General features: G+C 59.2%; 1 protein-coding gene across 28 annotated transcripts in view; it reads left to right on the forward strand.

The window, feature by feature from the left end:
- NRXN2 (neurexin 2) overlaps window positions 1–18847 on the forward strand; it is a 109085-nt gene that overhangs the window by 59565 nt on the left and 30673 nt on the right. For 9 of the 28 annotated variants that reach the window (XM_057553558.1, XM_057553554.1, XM_057553550.1 and 6 more), the window contains 6 exons: window positions 1278–1304; window positions 2792–2920; window positions 3258–3639; window positions 4268–4458; window positions 6128–6301; window positions 6682–6801. In XM_057553558.1, the coding sequence (XP_057409541.1) occupies window positions 1278–1304; window positions 2792–2920; window positions 3258–3639; window positions 4268–4458; window positions 6128–6301; window positions 6682–6801 (1023 nt within the window). Of the gene's footprint in view, window positions 1–1277; window positions 1305–2791; window positions 2921–3257; window positions 3640–4267; window positions 4459–6127; window positions 6302–6681; window positions 6802–11705; window positions 12419–18847 lie in introns of those variants that run through there. The other 19 variants (XM_057553559.1, XM_057553560.1, XM_057553555.1 and 16 more) reach the window with 3 other exon arrangements.

The raw sequence follows: 18847 nt of genomic DNA on the forward strand, positions 1-18847 counted from the left end.
CAGGATGGCAGGATATTGCTGTTAACAGAGGCCTGGAACTTGCCCCTGTCTCAGAGGCAAGGGCCAGCCCAGTGGACACCTTTTCTTTCTCCCAGCTTAGGATCCTCTTGTTCAAGCCCCTCAGCTCACAGGGAGGGGAGCTGAGGCTCGGAGAGAAGAGATTTGCCCGCAGTCACATGATGAGATTAGGACCCAGCATTTCTGCCTCTTCCTGCAGGACCTTCTGCAGCCCCAAGCTGTCTGGGTCTGATGGAGCAGGACAGGCGTCCAAAGGGCCCTAAGCCCCAATTTCACAGGACTCTAGTGCTCTATTTCCTCGGCAAGGCTGGCTGACTCACATGGGGTGGGTAATGTATCCCACCAGGGGTGTGGCCAGAGGCCCCGGGGCTCCGGGCTGCAGCTCTGTGTAGACAGTGTGCTTTCTGAGCACATGGGGCCCTCCGAGCCTGGGGTTGCAGGATAGCAATGCTGGGGCTGGGGAAGGGGCAGGAGACTTTGCTTATGATAACTTCTTGTCCCTGAAGTCCTCAGGAGTCACACATTGGGGGCCTCGGTGTCTTCATCTGTGAGCCCCTGGCCCTTCCCTAGGAAAACGGATTAATACTAGTTCCTCTTCAGGGTGAAGGACCACCCTGGTCCCCAAGGACAGCCTGGCATCCTCTAGGTTAGGAAGGGTAGCAAGAAGGTTCCTGTAGGGTTGGTGCTAGCCCCCTGGGACTTTGGGAGGTGTGTGGCCACGGGAAGGGGGCCCTGGGGCAGACTCCTCCATTTAGCTCAGAGCCCAGAGGGCACGGGGTGATGTGTCACAGCCTGGGCTCTGAGCACGGAGTTGTTCCAGAGCAGGGGGTGCAGGGGCTCTGGCCCTCCCCACCTGTCTCCCTCTCAGAGACGGGGAGATGTCGGGTTGGTCAAGCCCTCAGCCCCCCCACTGATCCCCTGTACGACTGGGATTCCCAAGGTGCCCATCTCCCTCAAACATGAGAGGCCTGGGCCCCTCTAAGAAGGGAGATGTAAACCTTCTTCCCATCACCTGGCTGCCCCGCCTCCCAGCTCTGGGGAGGGTTGGAGCCCTCTTGGGGGAAGGAGGGAGAGGGGTCCAACTGAGGAAGGGGAGAAGGCACCTGAGCACGCGTGGTCCCCAGAAAGTGGCCCTGGGGGGAACCCCCGCCCGCAGACACCCCTCCCTGTGAAGGATGTAAAAAAAAAAAAACAAACAAAAAAACTTGTTCTGCCTTTTTGTCTCCCCTCCCCCTCTGCCCGCCCCATGGCCCCCCCAGACTGCCTGCGCGTCGGCTGCGCACCCAGTAAGTGGTTTCCCTCTACTTCTGCAGAGCCCCAAGGGGCCTGGGATTCTGGACTCTGGGATTTGGGGAGGGATGGTGGGGGAGGAGAAGGCTTCATGGCTAGCTTGTGTGGGGCTTGGGCAGTGGGTGTGGAGAGGAGAGCTGGAGCGGTGGGGGTGAGGGGGTACGGTCGTGGAGGGCAGAATGAGCCCAAGGAAGCTGACCCAGGGGCAGCTGGTGGAGGGTCCGGGTCAGCATGTTCACCGGGACTGGGAGAAGGAAGGCCCAGAAACTTGAAGTCATCTCAAATCCTCTGGAGGGTGGGGCAAAGGCTTGGTGGCACCTACAGCAGGATGGCCGGAAGGAGCCAGAGAGGGGCTGGGACATCCTGCTGCATCTCCAGAGGTGGCCACAAGGGGGAGGGCGGGGCACACAGGAAAGACGATGAGGGCGGGAGGTGAGTGGGAGGTGAGCTTGGCCAGGGCTTCAGAGCTCAGCCCTCCACAGCCCCTGTTTGGGGTGGGGGGCGAGATTCTGCCAAATGGGGGCTCTTTGAGAGGTGACAGTGAGGCTCGCAGCAGGGGTGAGATGGAGAGCGGGTGTGGACAGTTCTGAGCATCCCACTGTGCCTGGATTCAATGCTCTGTCTCTGAGAGTGTTTCTGCATGGTGTGCCCTGAGGTCACGTAAGAGAGCACAGGGACACGGCAGCCACAGGCAGAGAGGGTGTGTACGTACCGTGGCTCTGGTGTGTGTTTGGCGCGTGTGTGCGCATGTGTGGTGAACCCTGTCCCTGCTGGCAATAGCACTGGGGGGCCCAGGTGTAGCCTGGGGGTGCTACAAATGGGCTGTAGCACCATTCTAAAGCTACATGTTTTTAGTCTTGGGAGTGGTTAATCCAGGTCCTGAATAAATGGCCCTAATTCCTAAGACACATTCTGCTCTCCGGCCAGGCTGGATGTGCTGTGTATACGATTGCGTGTCTGGGTGTGTGGAATTAACCAGGCATGTGCAGAAAGGTCACGCTGGGTTCCTCTAGATGGGGGAGCTGTGAGTCTGTGTGTTTTCACTGCCAGCAGTGAGTCTGTGGGTGCACATTCACATTTGGGCGCGTGGTAAGGCTCAGTATTTTTGAAAGTTTTAGGTCTATGTATAGATGCTGGGACTTTAGCTGCTGGCTACACACACTGACGACTGAGGGTCCTTAGGAGATGTGGGGAGGAATATGTTGGTGCCGGTGTGAGTCTCTGGTGCAGAGTCTTAGGGCACAGCTCCAGAGGCACCACGCCATTCACACCGTATTCTTTTCGAACAGCACCCTTGGAAGTTGCGCGAAGTGTGGCAATACTGAGCATCTCTGTGTTTATGACTGGGTGTGTAAAAGCTCTGTGTGTGTGGGTGTGTGTACCTGTGTGCATGGGTGTGTGCAGTGGTGAGGCTCTGTGTGCCCAGGGTGGTACATGAAGCCATATGCGAGCGGGTGGAGGTGCCGTGCTCACTCCCCCCTTGGTGCCGCAGGTAAAGGCCCCGAGACGCTCTTTGCGGGGCACAAGCTCAATGACAATGAGTGGCACACGGTGAGGGTGGTGCGGCGTGGCAAGAGCCTGCAGCTGTCAGTGGACAACGTGACCGTGGAGGGTAGGTGGTCTGCGGCCCCATTCTTGGTGACCACTACCTGGGGCAGCATTCTGGCAAGCTGCCAGTGCCATTGGTATATCATGGGCTCCTGGACCCCAGGGACCATTTCAACTCCCCGCAGGCAGCTTTGCCCCGCAAGCCTGTCGGCCCTGGCCTAAAGAGTCCCGCAACTCCCCCAGACCCAGGAGCTGTGCTTGCTGCCAGCACCCTCCTGCGAGGGTTTGCCAGTGTCTCTCCCATGTGGCCCTTGAGTGGAGGGGAGGCTCCTGGGGACCCAACGATCCTATGATCTGGGCTCCAAAGCCACGTCCCCATCTCTGTCTCCTGTCCCGAGCAGGACAGATGGCAGGAGCTCACACGCGGCTGGAGTTCCACAACATTGAGACAGGCATCATGACGGAGCGGCGTTTCATCTCTGTGGTGCCCTCCAACTTCATCGGGCACCTGAGCGGGCTGGTGTTCAATGGCCAGCCCTACATGGACCAGTGCAAGGACGGCGACATCACCTACTGCGAGCTCAATGCTCGCTTTGGCCTGCGTGCCATCGTGGCTGACCCCGTCACCTTCAAGAGTCGCAGCAGCTACCTGGCACTCGCCACGCTCCAAGCCTACGCCTCCATGCACCTCTTCTTCCAGTTCAAGACTACAGCCCCCGATGGGCTCCTCCTGTTCAACTCGGGCAACGGCAACGACTTCATTGTCATCGAGCTGGTCAAGGGGTGAGGTGCTGGGCACTACACCGCTGTCAAGGACGTGGTTCCCGCCCCCCCCCCCGCCATGACCAAGATGCAGCTCCCCCAGCCACTGGCTGAGATGTCCAATCCCCCCAGACCACAGGTCAAGGTTCAGGTCCGCCCCCCACCAGCCAAGATGGAGAAGCAGTACCCTGTCTTCCACCCTGGTGACCGCCCCCCTCACCCCCACCATTACTTCCTTGCCAGGGATTTCCCGGTCATATCTGTCCTCCATTCACTGTCCTGGCTCAGGCAGAAGACAGGGCTGTGTCCCTCTGGCCTCTCTTGCCTGAGAGGTCCCCGCTCTAGAGCAGCTCTGTCCCTGTCCCCAGAGGACCCTGCTGCCCTCACAAATCTCTCCCCCCACCAGCTTCTCTCCTGAGCCTGTCCCCGGAGCCAGGTCCTCTGTGGCCTTCCCTGCCCGCATCCGCCCATGACGGGACCTCACACCAGAGTCCTCGTGTCGTTGGCTCGGGTCCCTCCACTATGAGGTCTCCCTCTCCACCCCTTCCGCTTACAGCTCCCAGCCCCGCCGCAGCTATAGCTCCTCCTTTCCCCGCCTTCCCAGCATCGCCCCACCTTGACCCAGTGTCTCCTCCCTACTGTGGGGCAGGTACATCCACTACGTGTTTGACCTGGGGAATGGCCCGTCCTTGATGAAGGGGAACTCAGACAAACCAGTCAATGACAACCAGTGGCACAACGTGGTGGTGTCCAGGGACCCCGGCAACGTGCACACGCTCCAGATTGACTCCCGCACTGTCACTCAGCACTCCAATGGCGCCCGAAACCTCGATCTCAAAGGTGGGGCCTGGGGCCTCTGCAGAAGGCCTGGCCCTACCCCAGATGCCCCCTCGGCCCCAGCAATATCACCCCTAGCCTGGGATGCTCTTTCACGCGCGTGATTCTCCCCCTGCCCCCACCCATGGTTTCCCTCGCTCTTTCCTGTTCTCCACTGTGTCCAGCCCGACATCTTCCCATCAAAGTTCTGCTCAGCTCCCCTGCGAGGCTGCCCTCTCAACACTGAAAGCCTGGTTGCAAGTTGTGTCTGTCTCACGGGGAGCTTGGTGGCCTCACTCTAGAGCTAGGAGTAGGCAGCTGGGCCTTCTGAAGACCTCTTGGCCCTCCAGGGTTGAGAAGTCTGCCTTGGTTGGGGGCTGGAGAGAGAATAGTGTCCTGGCAGATGCCTCCCTGCTGGGGTAGGAGGGGGCAGTGATGTGGGGAGGAAGGAGGAGTAATCACCAGGTCCCCACATGCTGCCCTGGTCATAGCCCTTGGGCATTGGCTGGACTAGGTCTGGGAACTTTTTTGGACTCAGGGCCTCCCTGGTGGGCTCAGCGTCATACCAGGGACCTACATTCCCCAGGGTCTCTTCAGTAGCTAATGAAACAGTCATTGCCTGCCCCCAGAATGGGTGGGTGAGAGAGGAGGGAAGAGGAGGATGAGCTTAGAGACTGGGGTTTTGGAACAAGAGTGAGGACAAGGCCTGTGGCTTCTCCAGAGCCCACTGGGGTAACATGAGCGACCCTCACATGCCCAAAGCAGCCCTCAGTCCCTTAGGGACCCCTGGTGTCAGTGCGACTTGGACTGTCCAAGCTGGGGGAGGGCCCTTAGAGACTATTCATCCCCCTCTTGGAGAGACAGAAATGGAAGCTTCAAGAGGCTACATGGTTTGCCCAAGGTCACAAAGTGAGCAGGCCGCAGAGTTGGAACCAGAAGCTTGGTCAGATCCAGGGCCCGACGAATGGCACAGTGCTGTCAATTCTCCCTGATGCCAGAAGGGGGCGATGTGTCTTGGATAATCCTCAGAGGCAGCAAACCCGGGGTGGTCTGGGCTGGTCTTGCATTGCACTGAGTTCAGGGCAAGGGCAGCAGGGTTGACCCATGTCTGGTTGGAGCTCTGCTGTGGGCCAGCCATGATTTCCAGGGAGTTAGGGTCTATGTGGCCAGGCAGTGATGTGTCCCTGAGGAGAACTTCCTGGTGTCACCCAGAGTCCCCAGGCCAAGCCCTAGTTGTTGTTGGAAGGTGCTGGGCTTAGAACCCCCAGGAGACAACTCAGAGTCGGGAGAGGCTGGCAGAGGCCTGAAGGAGTTCTGGGGATGGGAGACTTTGGAAGGGAGGGAGCGGGGGTGGAGGGGATCAGGCTGCACATCTATGAAAGGCCCTGATTACAGGCCGGAACTGGAATCAGATGTGTGGGAGAGAGCACGGAGCAGGTTCCTCCAGCTGCTCCCCCCTTCCCGGGCATCTGGGCTTCTCTGGGAGGGGAGCAGACAGATGGCAAAGTGGAGAAGGAAGAAAGAAGAGTGGGGGGTGGGCATCTGCGGGCTGCTGCATCTCTGAGAGGAAACTGGAGTCCGGGATGGGACACTGTGGGGCTGCAGGACCTGACAGCTGGATGCCGATGTCCTGGGAGGGCAATGGGGACCTGGGGAGTGGGATGCCGAGGTTCTGATCCCACTCCCTTTGCAGGGGAGTTGTACATTGGTGGTCTGAGCAAGAATATGTTCAACAACCTGCCCAAACTGGTGGCCTCCCGGGATGGCTTTCAGGGCTGCCTGGCCTCGGTGGACCTCAACGGGCGCCTCCCCGACCTCATCGCTGACGCCCTGCACCGCATCGGGCAGGTGGAGAGGGGCTGTGACGGTGAGTGTGGGGCACAGAAGTCAGGTGTGACTCTGCACGCTGCAGGGGGGCCAGCGGTAGAGGCAGACCAGGGCCGCTGAGTGGCCTTCCTCTCAGGCCTCGCAGGAGCTGCCACTCTGGGCCAGGGTATGCGGGAGTCAGGTGGGTCACTTGCCCTCCCTGTTGCCTCCCACCCTGGCCACTTATCACAGTTCCAGGCCAAGACTAGCAGTCCTTGAGCTCCCCCTCCATCCCCCTCCCACCCCCATCAGTTCTTGGCCCTTTCTGCCCAGCAGAACGGAGGGCAAGACCTCTCGGCCTGGCCCCGAAGCTTCCATAACTCCTGAGGCTGGAGGGGGCTTGGCTGAGCAGGGGGTGTTCCTTCCTCCTGCCTCTTCCAGGCCCCAGCACCACCTGCACCGAAGAGTCTTGTGCCAACCAGGGCGTCTGCCTACAGCAGTGGGATGGCTTCACCTGCGACTGCACCATGACCTCCTACGGAGGCCCCGTCTGCAACGACCGTGAGTGCAGGACCGGGAGAGTTCGGGGTGCTGGGGGGAGATCCTGGCCCGTTCCGGCCCCAGGGATGCTCCGGAGGAGGGAGGGTCTCAGAGCCGTGCTGCTTGCTCCCTTCTCATCCCTTCTCGTCACGAGAGACCGAGGGAGCTGCTGGCTGCTGTCCCCTCCCGGAGTCCCCTCTCGGGCCTGTGCAGGACTGCTGCTGCCTGCATGTCTGGGGCAGATCGCTGATAGACGGCCTCTCCTCTTCCTTCTGAGCTGGTGGGACACCGCTCCCTTCACCCCTCACCAAGGGCGTCAGCCTCTGTCGCTCTCCCCATGCGATCCTGGCGATGGCCTCACAAGTCGTAGCTCACACATACACACTGTTGCACAGGGTGGGGGGTGGGAACTGTCGACCTGCACCCCCTTTCCTCTGGTGCCCTCAGAAACGTGCAGTGGAAGCCTGGGATTTCCTCCCCAGAGTAGGCCCACGCCCCAGAGGATGGGCTCAGGAGACTCTCAGGAGGGCAGCCCTCTGGAGCTGGCTTCCCTGAAAGCCGGCTGTGGTGCAGTTCCCTGGTTTTCCACCCAGCTGCAGGGTGTCCCTTGGAGCCACAAGAACACTCCCTAGTGTCCCCACCTGGTTCTTCTCCTCCCTGGCTGGGTGTCTGCTGCCAGCTCGCATAGTGTTTGAGGCCCCTTCCCAGAGAGGGCAGCTTCAGCAGCAGTTTCCAGTCCCTACTGGTTGGTGACCAGCAGCTGGTTGAGCTTGGCAGACGGAGGGCAGTGGGGCAAGAGCGGGGGAGAGCCAACCTCCTGCTTGCGGGGGGCGGGCTGGGTAGCACGCAGCCTCTTCAGGTGTCATTTGAGTGGTCTTCCTTGGGGTAGCCCTGCTGAGACCAGGGACATGAAGAGTCAGCTGCCTGGGAAAAACACACGGACACACAGACACACAGACACAGACACAGACACACACACACACACACACACAAAGGAGGATGGGGCTTCTCCATTTTACAAACATGGACACTGAGGCCTGGAGGGGTGGGTGGATTTCTGGAGGAGTGAATGGTAGATCTGGGCTGAGAACGGGGTCCAGGGCCTTTGCCTCTGTGTCCCACTGCAGAGCCTTGGTCATCTGGGCAGAGTCCTGAGTTTCTTACGGGATAGATAACCTACTGGTTTCAGGGATTGGGCTCTTGCGTGGGTCTTGATTTTTTCTTCTACTTTGTAAGAATGCCCACCAATCTCCCTCAGCGCTTTCCTGGTGCTCTCAGGCAGGCCTGTCCTTCGGTACCTCCACATCCCGTCCTGTCCCCCAGGATTTTTCTTGTCCGACCTGCCACTCTGTGTACCTTCCAGCCCTCAGACAATGGCCAGCTCAGGGGCGCTCCAGCCCTGGCTGCCGGGGAATAAAGACGGGGCTGGGCCTCGTCCTCTCCAGCTCACTCAGCTTTGCACGGGTGATCTGGGGACGGTGGTAACTTTGCTGTTTAACAGTAACATTCCCCACTGATTGTTTCGTGTTTTGCAGCAGCTTGCAAAGCCCTTTTAATTTGTCCTCAGAGAAGGCAATAGGATGGAGACCAACCATCTGATTTAGCTGCTGAGGACACTGAGGCCTCAGTAAGAGGCAGTTCCCTGCCCTAAATCACAGGGTGCTAGAACCTAGGCGTTCCTAAAGTTTGCTGCCCCTGCTGCTCATTTAGTCCTGGGGTGGGGGGTGGTGGCAGAGGTGGAGATGGTGCCGATGGTGGGCATTGCTTGCCCAGGCTGCAGGGCATCAGGAGAGAGAGGAGCTGCTGCCCGTCATCACTATTACACTCCCACACGATGGAGCTTTCTGGAAGGGAGCGTAGAGAGGGATGGTTTAGCGAGTCAAGCCATCTTTCAGCAGGCGTGGGAAGGGAGCTTGGAGCAACTTCTCTGGGGGCAGGTGGGAGGCAGGGAGAGTTGGGGCTGGGCACGTCTTGGGAAGTGTCACTGTCCCCGAGCACTGGTCTGTGTGTCTGGTGGCAGAGCCTGAGCAAAGCCATGGAGGTAAGGACAAGGTGGGTGCAATCTGGGAGCCTCCAAACCCTGGCCCTGGGGTACCTCTGAGATCTCTGGCCCCAAAGGTCGAGGCAGGAATCTTGGGTCAAGCCACAACCCCCTTTTCTCTTGAAGCTGTGCCTCCTTCCACTTCTCCAGGCTTGGCTGTTTCATGTTCGTGCTGTCTCTCTATGGAGGGTCTTCTTGAGGCTCCACTGATGCACAACATCAAGCAGACACTTGGCCCAGAGGCCTGTTTGCTTCACCCCCAAGTGTGAAGGCCCTGGAGGCACCACTGGGCACCAAGGGCCCCTGTGCCTGAAGAGAGGGAGGTGGGTGGGAATGGCCCAGGTGTCCTTAGAGGGTTGGGCCTGGGGTGTGGAGCTGTCTGGTGGTGAAGAGACTGGGATGAGGAGGAGTCCGACCTTCAAGACAGCCTTTCCCCTTGTGTGGCCTCAGTTTCTCCATCTGGGATATGGGCATTACACCTGGGGCTGAAGGTACCTCTGTGAGGCTCAGGAGTCTGCCCTGGGAAAGCAGGAGAGAGATCAGAGGGAGAGAAGTCATCTCCAGGATGGGAGAGAGGAAAGCGGAGAGAGAATGAAAAAGAGAATATGAAATGAGAGGGGAAGGAAGCTGGAAGGAGGCATGCTTCCTGGCAGGGCCTGAAGTCCCAGGGCTGAGGTCAGGACAGCTCCCCTTGGCAGCTCGGTCTCCCAGAGCCTGTCCCTGGCTCGCCCAGGCAGTCGGTTCTTCCCCATCTCTGCCCCTCTGTGTGTTTCTCAGCTCTCCACTTGCTTCGCAGCCTCTATTGATCTCTTGCACACCTCTGTCTCTCCCTTCTTTCTTTTTTACCCTCTGTCTCTCCCCCTCGCTCCTCAGCGTCACCCTCTCCAGCTCTCCGCTTCCCACTCACTGGTATTGATTGGCCTCTAGGCGGTTTCCCTTCCTCTCCTCTTGCCACCGGCTCCTCCCTCCCTCCCTCCCTCCGGGACCATACATTTCTGCCTGCTCAGAGCTATGTCAGTCTCTACCTCAGCGCCAGGGCCAAGAGCGTGCACAGGATGAGGGCAGGAGGACAAGGCTTTGGGGGCCCCAGCCCTGCTCCCCAGCCTGCAATCTCTCCTCCCTCATGGGGCCACGCACCACCTGGAAACTTCCTCCCGGGGGCCTCTGAGGACCCCTTTCTTCCCTTCTGAAGTGCTGGAGGCCAAATGGGGCCCTGGCATCTAGCAGGGCTGGGGAGGCGGCAGCTGCGGCAGAGGAGCTGTCCCGGGTTCTGACTGCACCCAGGAGCTGGGTGCAGAACTGTGGGGCGCCTGGTGGCAGTTTTTGCTCCACAACGGAATTCAGAATCAATAAGCAGGAGCCAGCCCCTCCCTCCCCTTTCGCACCCCCTTCCTTTTGCCCTTTCTTCACCACCTCTCCTTCTCACTCTATGACACTCCTTCTTTGCCTCCTTCCAGGTCCCATCTCTACCTCCCTCCCTCTCTACCTTCAGCATCTCCCCCCCCCCCCCCCCCCCGTGCAGAGGTGGCATCCAGATGAAGGGAAGAAAGCCTCCCTGCACTTACCTCTTGGCCTGTGACACGTGTTTCCCAGAGGTGTCCCAAAGTCTGAGAGGGGGCAGATCTCAGTGGAGGGGCCCCTAGAAGGAGAAGTGACTTCCTCAGCTGGACATAAGTGGCCCAGGAAGGGTTTTGTCACAAGTGGGCCACTCAGTGGATAAGTATCCTGGAAACCCCCTCCCCAGAGGGAGAGGTTGAGGCAGCGGGAGGGGCAGGGGAAGTGGAGAGGAAGGATTGGAGGAGTCCAGGAGGGTGTGTGTGTGGGGGGAGGGGAGCACCCTGTTGGAGAGGTGGCGAGGGACTGTGTGTGTGTGGCATGTCTTACTCTGGAGCACCTTTGAGCCTCTGGGTGCATTGTCTGTAGGCGCATGGGTGACCCTGTTTTTGGACGGTGAGCTGGAGGGAGCTGTCCGTGTGTACGTTGGCTGTTCATTCATTACCTGTGACCAAACATGTATGTGTGTGTGCATGTATTGCCTCCGTGAGCATGTGTACACGCGCGGCTGAGTGTGAGTTCGTGTGCCAGTGTCTATGAGCACATGTATGCATGTATGTGTCTGAGCCTATGTGTGCGTGCGTGTACACTGATGCCTGTATGGGCACGTGGGGGTCTCCATACCCGAGCCCGTCCACATCCTAGCGTGCACGTGTGTTCCGAGGCGTGCGTGCAGAGGTGGCGGTGGCCACATCTCTGCGCACTGGACCAGCGAGCACTCCTGGGGCTCGTCCAGGTGGGGGGGAGGGAGGAGGTGGAAGAGAGCGGCCTCTTCTGCTAGCCTCAGTCCTGTTCAATTATTCAGCAGGGCCCCTTCTCCGGAGGGGGCGGGAGGGGAGCGCGCGCCCGGGCGCGGGGGAGGGGTGGGGCTCGCGCAGAGGAGAGGCGAGCCCCGAGCCGGCTAGCCGGGAGCCGCGCGGCGGAGCTGCCCAGCGCCGCCCGCAGATCGGGAGCCGCTCGGGTCCCTCCACCCTGCCCCCTCCTTCTCCCGCGCTCCCCCTCCCCTCGCCTCCCCTCTCCACTCCTCTCCTTTCCTCCCTCCTCTCTCCCTCCCTCTCCCTTCCAGCCCTCTCAGCCTCTGCAGCAACACTCCGCTGCCTCCATCTCTCCGCCGGAATCTAGCAGGCTCACGCCTTTCCTCTGCTCAGCCCCGCTCCCCTCCTCTCCTCTCCCCTCCTCTCCTCTCCCCTCCCCTCCTCTCCTCTCCCCTCCCCTCCCCTCCTCTCCTCTCCCTTTATTCCCCCCTCACCCGGATTTGCTTCCCTTCCCTCTTCTCCCGCCCCCCCTCCCCCGGCCCCTCCCTCCTTTCCCCTGTCTCCGTCGGGCGGCAGCGGCAGCGGCCCTAGCCTCCGTCGGTCTCCCGCTTCTCTCCTCCAGTCCCCCTCCTCCCCGGCTCGGTTTTTCTGCAGGATTTCCCCCGCTCTCCCCTCCCTGCTTGGCCCCCGCGCCTCCCCTACCTCTCCACCCGGCACCATGCCCCCTCCCCCGGGCGCTCCCCCGGGTTTCTGACGGCCCTCTGCGCCGCTCCGACCCCGCCGGGATGCGGGGAGACCCTTAGCTCCTCGCGATGGACCCAGGCGTCCTGGACCTTGGCGTTGCCACTCCGCGGACCCCGGATTTCCCGGCGGGATCCAGTTGATTTCGTTGGCTCTGGACCGAGGCTTGGGCTCTGGTTTTCCTTCTCTTCACCCCTACCCCCCTCCCGGGGCTCGGAGCCGGAGGGGGGCTTCGCGGGGCTACGCAGCCCCGCATCCCTGCCCCCGGCCATGGGACTGTGAGGCGGCCGCCCCCGGGCCGAAATGCCCCCCGGGGGGAGCGGGCCGGGGGGGTGCCCGCGTCGCCCCCCCGCCCTGGCCGGGCCCCTGCCGCCGCCGCCGCCACCTCTGCTGCCGCTACTGCTGCTGCTGCTGCTGGGGGCGGCTGAGGGGGCCCGGGTCTCCTCCAGCCTCAGCACCACCCATCACGTCCACCACTTCCACAGCAAGCACGGCACCGTGCCCATCGCCATCAACCGCATGCCCTTCCTCACCCGCGGCGGGCACGGTAAGTGGCGCTGCCGATACCGGCCGGCCGGCTGGCCCCCGGGGCCTCCCGTGTGCGCGGCCCTGGCCCCCGCGGGCCGCACCCCAGCCCGTGAGCGCCGAGGCCCGGCCCCTCGGCTCTGCGGGCCCGTGCCCCCTCACCTACCATCTTCGGTTCCCAGCGTATCAGCCCCACCCTCGCCTCTCCATCACAATTCCCCAACCCCGTCCCTTTATCACCCTCATCTCTGTCTTCATCACTTTCATTCCTCGCCTCACCTTTACCTACGAATCCCTATCTCTGGTTTGTTATCACCTTCCTGTTTAGGTCCACTCACCACCTCCCCGTCTGTCCTTTCATCCTCTCTGCCCAGCTCTCCCTTCCGTTTCTCTTGCTCTTCACCTCCTCCATCCCTGCCCCTTATCATTTCTCCATCTGGCTTACCTCCACCTCTGCCTCACCATCGCCTTCCCACTGCTGGTCCAGCATCTCTGTACCCATTATTTTCTTATCTTTGTCCCCCACCAACCTCTCACCTCTGTCCCATCTATCATCTCTGGCTCAGACGTGTCCCATCTCTGCCTCTTCCACCTCTTCATATCTGTCTCTATTTTACTTCTGTTTCTCCAGCAACTGTCCCGTCTTTGTCCTGTCTTTCCCCCATTACTGTCCTTCCACCACCTCCCAAGCAATCAACTCGCTCCACTGTCTCATTATTCTCCCAGCCTCATTCCCTGAATCTCTGGTTTCTCCTCTCCACACCTCTTCATTTCTGCCCCATCACCTCCGGAGTCAGTCCTCTATCACTTTACACTGACTATCACCTCTTATCTCAGCGCCCCCTCCCATAACCTTCCATCTCAAAACCTACTTCCTCTTCCCTCTCAGACTCCATCACCTTCCATTTCTGACCTCTATCACTTCTGGTTTCTGCCCGTTGTGGGTTTGCTGGCCCTCCCAGCCCAGTCCCTTCATCACCTCATACCTTAGACCTCTAAGATTCTCTGGATGCCATCTCTTCCCATCTCTGTACCTGCCACCTTCCATCTCTGTCTTCCGTATTATGTGTACCTCCATCACTTCCCATTATTGCATCCCCATAACTTCCAATCTCTGCCCTCCCCACTACCTCCCGTGTCTGTCCCTCTTCACATTTTATTCCGCGTCAGACTCCATCATTTCCCATCTCAGTCTCTCCTTCACATTTCATCTCAAAGCTCCTGTTACCTACCATCCCAGAGACCCCCATCACCTCCCATTTTAGTCCACTTCCCTTCTCTGTACTCCACATCACCTCCCATCTCTGTACCTTGCTATCACTTTCCATAGGGTACCACCGTTTCTGTACCTCTCTCACCTCCCATATGGTGCAACTCATCACCTCCCATCTCTGTACCTCCATCACTTCCCATCCATATACTTCATCACCTTTCATCTTCAGTCCCCATCTCATCCCTCCAACACTCACCGTTTCTGTACCTCCATTACTTCCCATCCCTATATTCTCATCATCTCGTATACCTGTCCTCCCATCACTTCCCATCTCTGAACCCCTATCACCTCCCATCTTGGTACTCTGACATCTCCATGCTTCCATCACCTTTTATCTTGACTCCCATCACTCTACCTTCACCAGTTCTCACTCTGTACCTTGTTGCCTCTAATTTCTGTATTCCCATCTCTTCCATTTCTGTTCATCCATCCCCTCTCATTTTTTTTTTTACTCCATTTTTGTTCTGCCCTCATCTTTCATGCCTGTATCTTCACTTCCCATCTATGCCCTCATGGCCTCCTATTTCTGCACTCATCTCTGCCTCCCCATCATTGTTCTACATCTGTCCATCCTTGCTTCCCAATCTTTGTTCCCCCATATCACTTTAAGTCCTTCCACCCCTTTTCTACTCTCCTTCCCCCTTCTTTCCTAGTTCACCTTTATCTTCTTCATGTCTCTACTTTCTCTTCATCCAGTTCCCAGGAGCGGCCTCTTCCAACACTCTTCTTCATTCCTTTCTTCTCCCTTGCCCAGCAGAATGTCCCTGGCTAACCTCTGTCCCAGCTGGGGTCCTCTCTGTGCAATGCTCTCCAGGCTCTTTTCCTTGCTCCATTTCCCCCCACCCCCACACCTTGCTCCTGATTTTAACTCCCCTTTTCTCCCCTCGAGCAATCTGGCCCTCTTTGCCTTTCACCGTCCTCTTCATCGTCCCTTCTGACTCCCTTGAGGCTCAGTCCCCAGAGACACCCAGATAGGACATGGTCTTTCTGGGCAATGAGGAGAGGCATGAAGGGACAAGAGAAGAAAGGCTATCAGGGGAAATCATGGTGGGGGGAAGAGGAGAGGAGGTGAAAGGGGAAGGGAAAGGAGAGAGGGGCTGGCCCAGGGGAGCTGAGCAGATTGGAAGGAGGGGCCTGGGAGCCAAAGTGCCAGAAGAAGGCTCAGTGAAGGAGTTGGAGTCGCGATGCATAAGAGCTGGGGGAGAGGGAGGGAAAATGGAGGAAAGAGCTTGGGGGGGTGTTGGGGGATGGGAACCTATGGAATGTTGGTGTTGGGATGGCCTCAGAGACTCCCTTGCTGTGCAGAGGAAAAAAACAGCCCCAAGAGGGCCAATGGCTGCCGAGGACCACCTGGAAGCAGAGGAGGTGGAGGGCACTGCTGGGCAGTGATGGAAGGTGATGGGGAGACCGAGTGGAGGAGCCCAAGAAGGGTCAGGCAGTTAAGAGGAAGGAAGAGGGTCAAAGGGCAGATAGAAGAGGAGGGAGGAGGCCAGCTGTCATGGCTGAACCCCACCTGGGCGCACCTCAGACGTGGGGGGAGGTGACAGGATGGGCTTCTGCTGGGACCCCATGCTTGGCTAGAGGAAGAGGCCAGCTTGGGAGACCTTTGTAGGCCAGAGGAGACCCTTCCTTTCTGTGCCAACATCTCCCTGGCTTCCCCCAGTGTGAGAAGCCTCTCTTTCTTGCACCTGCGTCTCCACTTCCCTCCTCTTTGGGTTCTTCCTGCATTCCTCCTTGCCTTCCTTCCCTCCTTCTCTTCACTCTTTCCTCCCTTTCCCTTTCCACCCTCAACCCCACCTGTTACATAATATCCCTACTGACCTGCCAGACACTCATTGACACTCCTGCACCTGATGTCAGTCTAAGCTTGGGAGGGCCAGTACACCTGGGTCCTAAAAATGGCCTGAGGGGGTGACACTCCCCTGATCCTTGACCCTGATTCTAGTTTCAGAGCCCTTTACGAGCCTTGCAACCCCTGACCTTCATTTCTTGTACCCTCTGAGACCAGGAATAGAGGGGTCAATCCCAGTTCGGTTCTGAGTCAGGAGCTTCCAGGGGTTCTGGATTCATCACTCCAGCTTATAAAGGGGGCTGGCATTTAATTTGATTTTCTGGTTATGGGTGTGTTCACTTGGATTTCTGACTGGATGTCTTATGGCCAAGAATAGGCTTAAGAATTGAGGGGATATTGTTCTGGGATCAAGAGAGACCTGAGCCCGGGGCTCTGGATCTGGAGAGATAACCCCTTGGATTGTGAGGGTCTGTATACAAAGAGCTGGTGTGGGCTGTGGGCACCCAGGACTGCAGCTTTTCTGGATTGTGCAGGACGTTTTATCCTCTCATGATTCTAGATCTACCAGAAGGTTTTTGTCATGGCTTCTGATGCGGCAGGGACATGCAGGCAGAGGGTCTGCACGTGTCGTTTTAACCACAGGGGCAGCACTGCATGTGTGGTTTTTCACATGGGATGATTATGTTGTTTGGGTCTGGGTAAGCTAACCATTATTAATGGTTGGTTGGGGTGTTTTTTTTTTTTTTTCTAGAATGCAGGTGTGTGGGAATTGTACAGAAGATTCTTGATCATTTAGTGTTTTACTGGATCAGTGAATTTCTGGGTCCAGGAGGCATTGAGGGGACTATGTTGGGTGTGGGCAGAAGGTTTCAGGCCTGGGCCTTTGGGTGGTGGCCACTTGGGCCTGTGGCATTTTGTGTCTGGCCAGAGGCTGTCTTGCCTTGGGCTTCAGGGTTGCTCCCCACCCTTCCACCCTGCAATGTTGTGTACTATGTAGCTCACTAGCGTTTTCCTGGCGAGGTCAAAAACAATGGGTCTGGACCACCCTAGGGCAACATAATGGGCCTTGGTTTTGGCCCCTTTCTTCTCTGGAGCCCTGTCCGGAACCTTTCAGAGGTTCTAGCTGTGGTTCGGTGTCCTGGGCTCCACGTGCCTTCGCCCCCCCCGACCCAGGGCGTCCGGTGGCCAGGGCAGAGGACGGCTTGCGGAGTGAGAGGCGGGAGGCGCCTACGCAGCGCGGCGGGGAGGGACGGGGAGGGACCAGGCGGAGTCCCGCCCCTCCGCCCGCGTCCTCCCCAGCCCGAGCCCTTTGCGCCCGAGGGCTGGAGCGCGGTGCCGGGGAGAGAAATGTCTCCCCAGGGTAATTACTGCCGCCCCAGTCCAATAAACCATTCATCCTTCACCTCTTCGGCCCAAGAAGTGTCTCTCCACCCGATCCCCCCACCGTGTAATAAACGCCCTTAGGCTTTAACAGGCCAGCCCCGCGTAAAAAACTGGCGGCAGTGGGAGAGCAGCTGTGTAATAAATCCCGGGGGAGGCCCGGCCGAGCAGGGCCCTGGCTGGGGACTGGGGGAGGCTGGGGCGGGGGTGTGCGGCCCGTGCGCCATAGGCCTCGGGGGCGGGGACCCGTGCGCCTGTCCCGTCCTGCGCGGTGCCAGCCGCTGCCCTCGCCGCCTGCCAGGGCCCGTCTTTGTGCGCTTACCGCCATGTTTCCCGGCTGTCTCCTGTCTGGGGTCTGCCTCTCCACACTGGGTCTTTGTGCGCAGCTGGCTGCGTCGTGGCCTGTGTGTGGGTGTGGGGTCTGCGGGTACGTCACTGGGGAAGTGTCTGCTGCGGAGCCCGGGGTTTGGAGCACCCGCCCCGCCTCTGATCCCTCCGGCCTCGCTGCCCTATGGGGCATTGGGCGTGCTCGCTCCTCACGCCCTCTCCGGGCTCAGCCAGATGTGCTGTCTGGGTTCCTGGGGTGGGAAAGTGAGGAGAAAGGGCCTCCTTTCCCCTAGACCTGGGAGATTTGGGAGGCTCCAGGTAGATGGAGTTTCCTTTGCTGGTCTGAGGGATCAAGAAACCGAGTAAGCCCCTCCTGCGTCTGACTGGGAGGCCCTGGAGCCCAGGGGCTGAGAGGCAGCAGCCTCTGGTCCGGGAAGCAGGGAGGGGTGTATGTGGAGGAGGGTCAGCACCTTAGCTCCCCTGGCCCTCCTCACCCCCCAAATTTTGTACATGCAGCTTGTGAGTGAGTGGAGGGGGAAGGGAGGACGCTGGCTATTACGGTTACCATGGAAACAGCCGATTTTCCAGAGTGCTGCAGTGTTGGGAGTGGAGAGACCGTTGCTGACTGAGGCCTACCCTGCTCCTAGCCTTTGGGCCCTGCCCTGTCCAGGCAGTGACCTGCCGGAGGGCGGGTGTGTGGCTCACTGCCCCAATCCAGCTCTCCACCCTCATCCTGGGACCCCATCCTGAGAGTTCAGATCTCACCACTGAGCCTCCGGGGCCCTCAGGTAGGAAGCATACCTCAGTTTGGGGGGGCAGAGCCGAGCTCCCTCTATCTTCTGCGCGGGGGGCTTTCCCTGCAATGTGCTGTGGCAAGATGTCAGTTAATTGACATCAAGGTGGTTCTTTCCCACCTGCCTTGCCCCCCGGGAATCATCTCTCCCCTCTAGCCTTGCCTGGGGAGACGGAGGGCACTGATGACAAGTGCTCTGGGTGACAGCTGCTGCTCCCCCCACCCCAGCCCCCTGCTGGCCTCACTGCCTCTCTGGGACCCAGGCAACAGCCTTCGCTTCTCTCCTCAGCTCCTCCTGGGCCTGCAGATGGTGCCTCCCTCCAAGGCACTCAGGAGTCCCCTCCTTTGGGGGCCTAGGAGCTTCCTGGGCTAGAGGCCCCTGATCCCCGATTGCCCAAACTACAGTGGGGTTCCCAGTCCCTGAGGTGAGAGACCCCAAGGTGCGTGAGAGGCCTGGCCTTAGTGTTACCAGCTTGGCTGCCATCTTGGCAGAGCGGTTTTGCTCCGGGGAAGTAACCCAGGCCTTCCCTGACCCGGACTTCCCATCCCACCCAGAGCTCTCCCACCCCCAAGGCCATGCTTTTCTCCCAGCCTACTCCAGGCTTTTGCCCTCAGGCCCCATCTGCCTCTCTCTTTCTCTCTGGATAAGTCCTCCCCTGAACCCCTCTCCCCGCAAGAAGTGCTTTGAGAGGAGTCATTAGTGGCTAATTATTTAATTAAGCATTTTATGAATCTCATCTGCTCCATTTATGTTCTAAAGAATGCAAGATTGTTGTCTTCCCTTCTCTGAAGGCCCCAGAGTACTAGTCCTCTAGGCCTCCCAGACAAAGCTCCCTTCCCGGAAACTGGGTGACCAGCCCCAACTCCTGCCTCCACCCTGGCCATC

Source organism: Balaenoptera acutorostrata, chromosome 9 (assembly GCF_949987535.1).
Source record: "Balaenoptera acutorostrata chromosome 9, mBalAcu1.1, whole genome shotgun sequence".
NCBI classification, from domain to species: Eukaryota; Metazoa; Chordata; class Mammalia; order Artiodactyla; family Balaenopteridae; genus Balaenoptera; species Balaenoptera acutorostrata.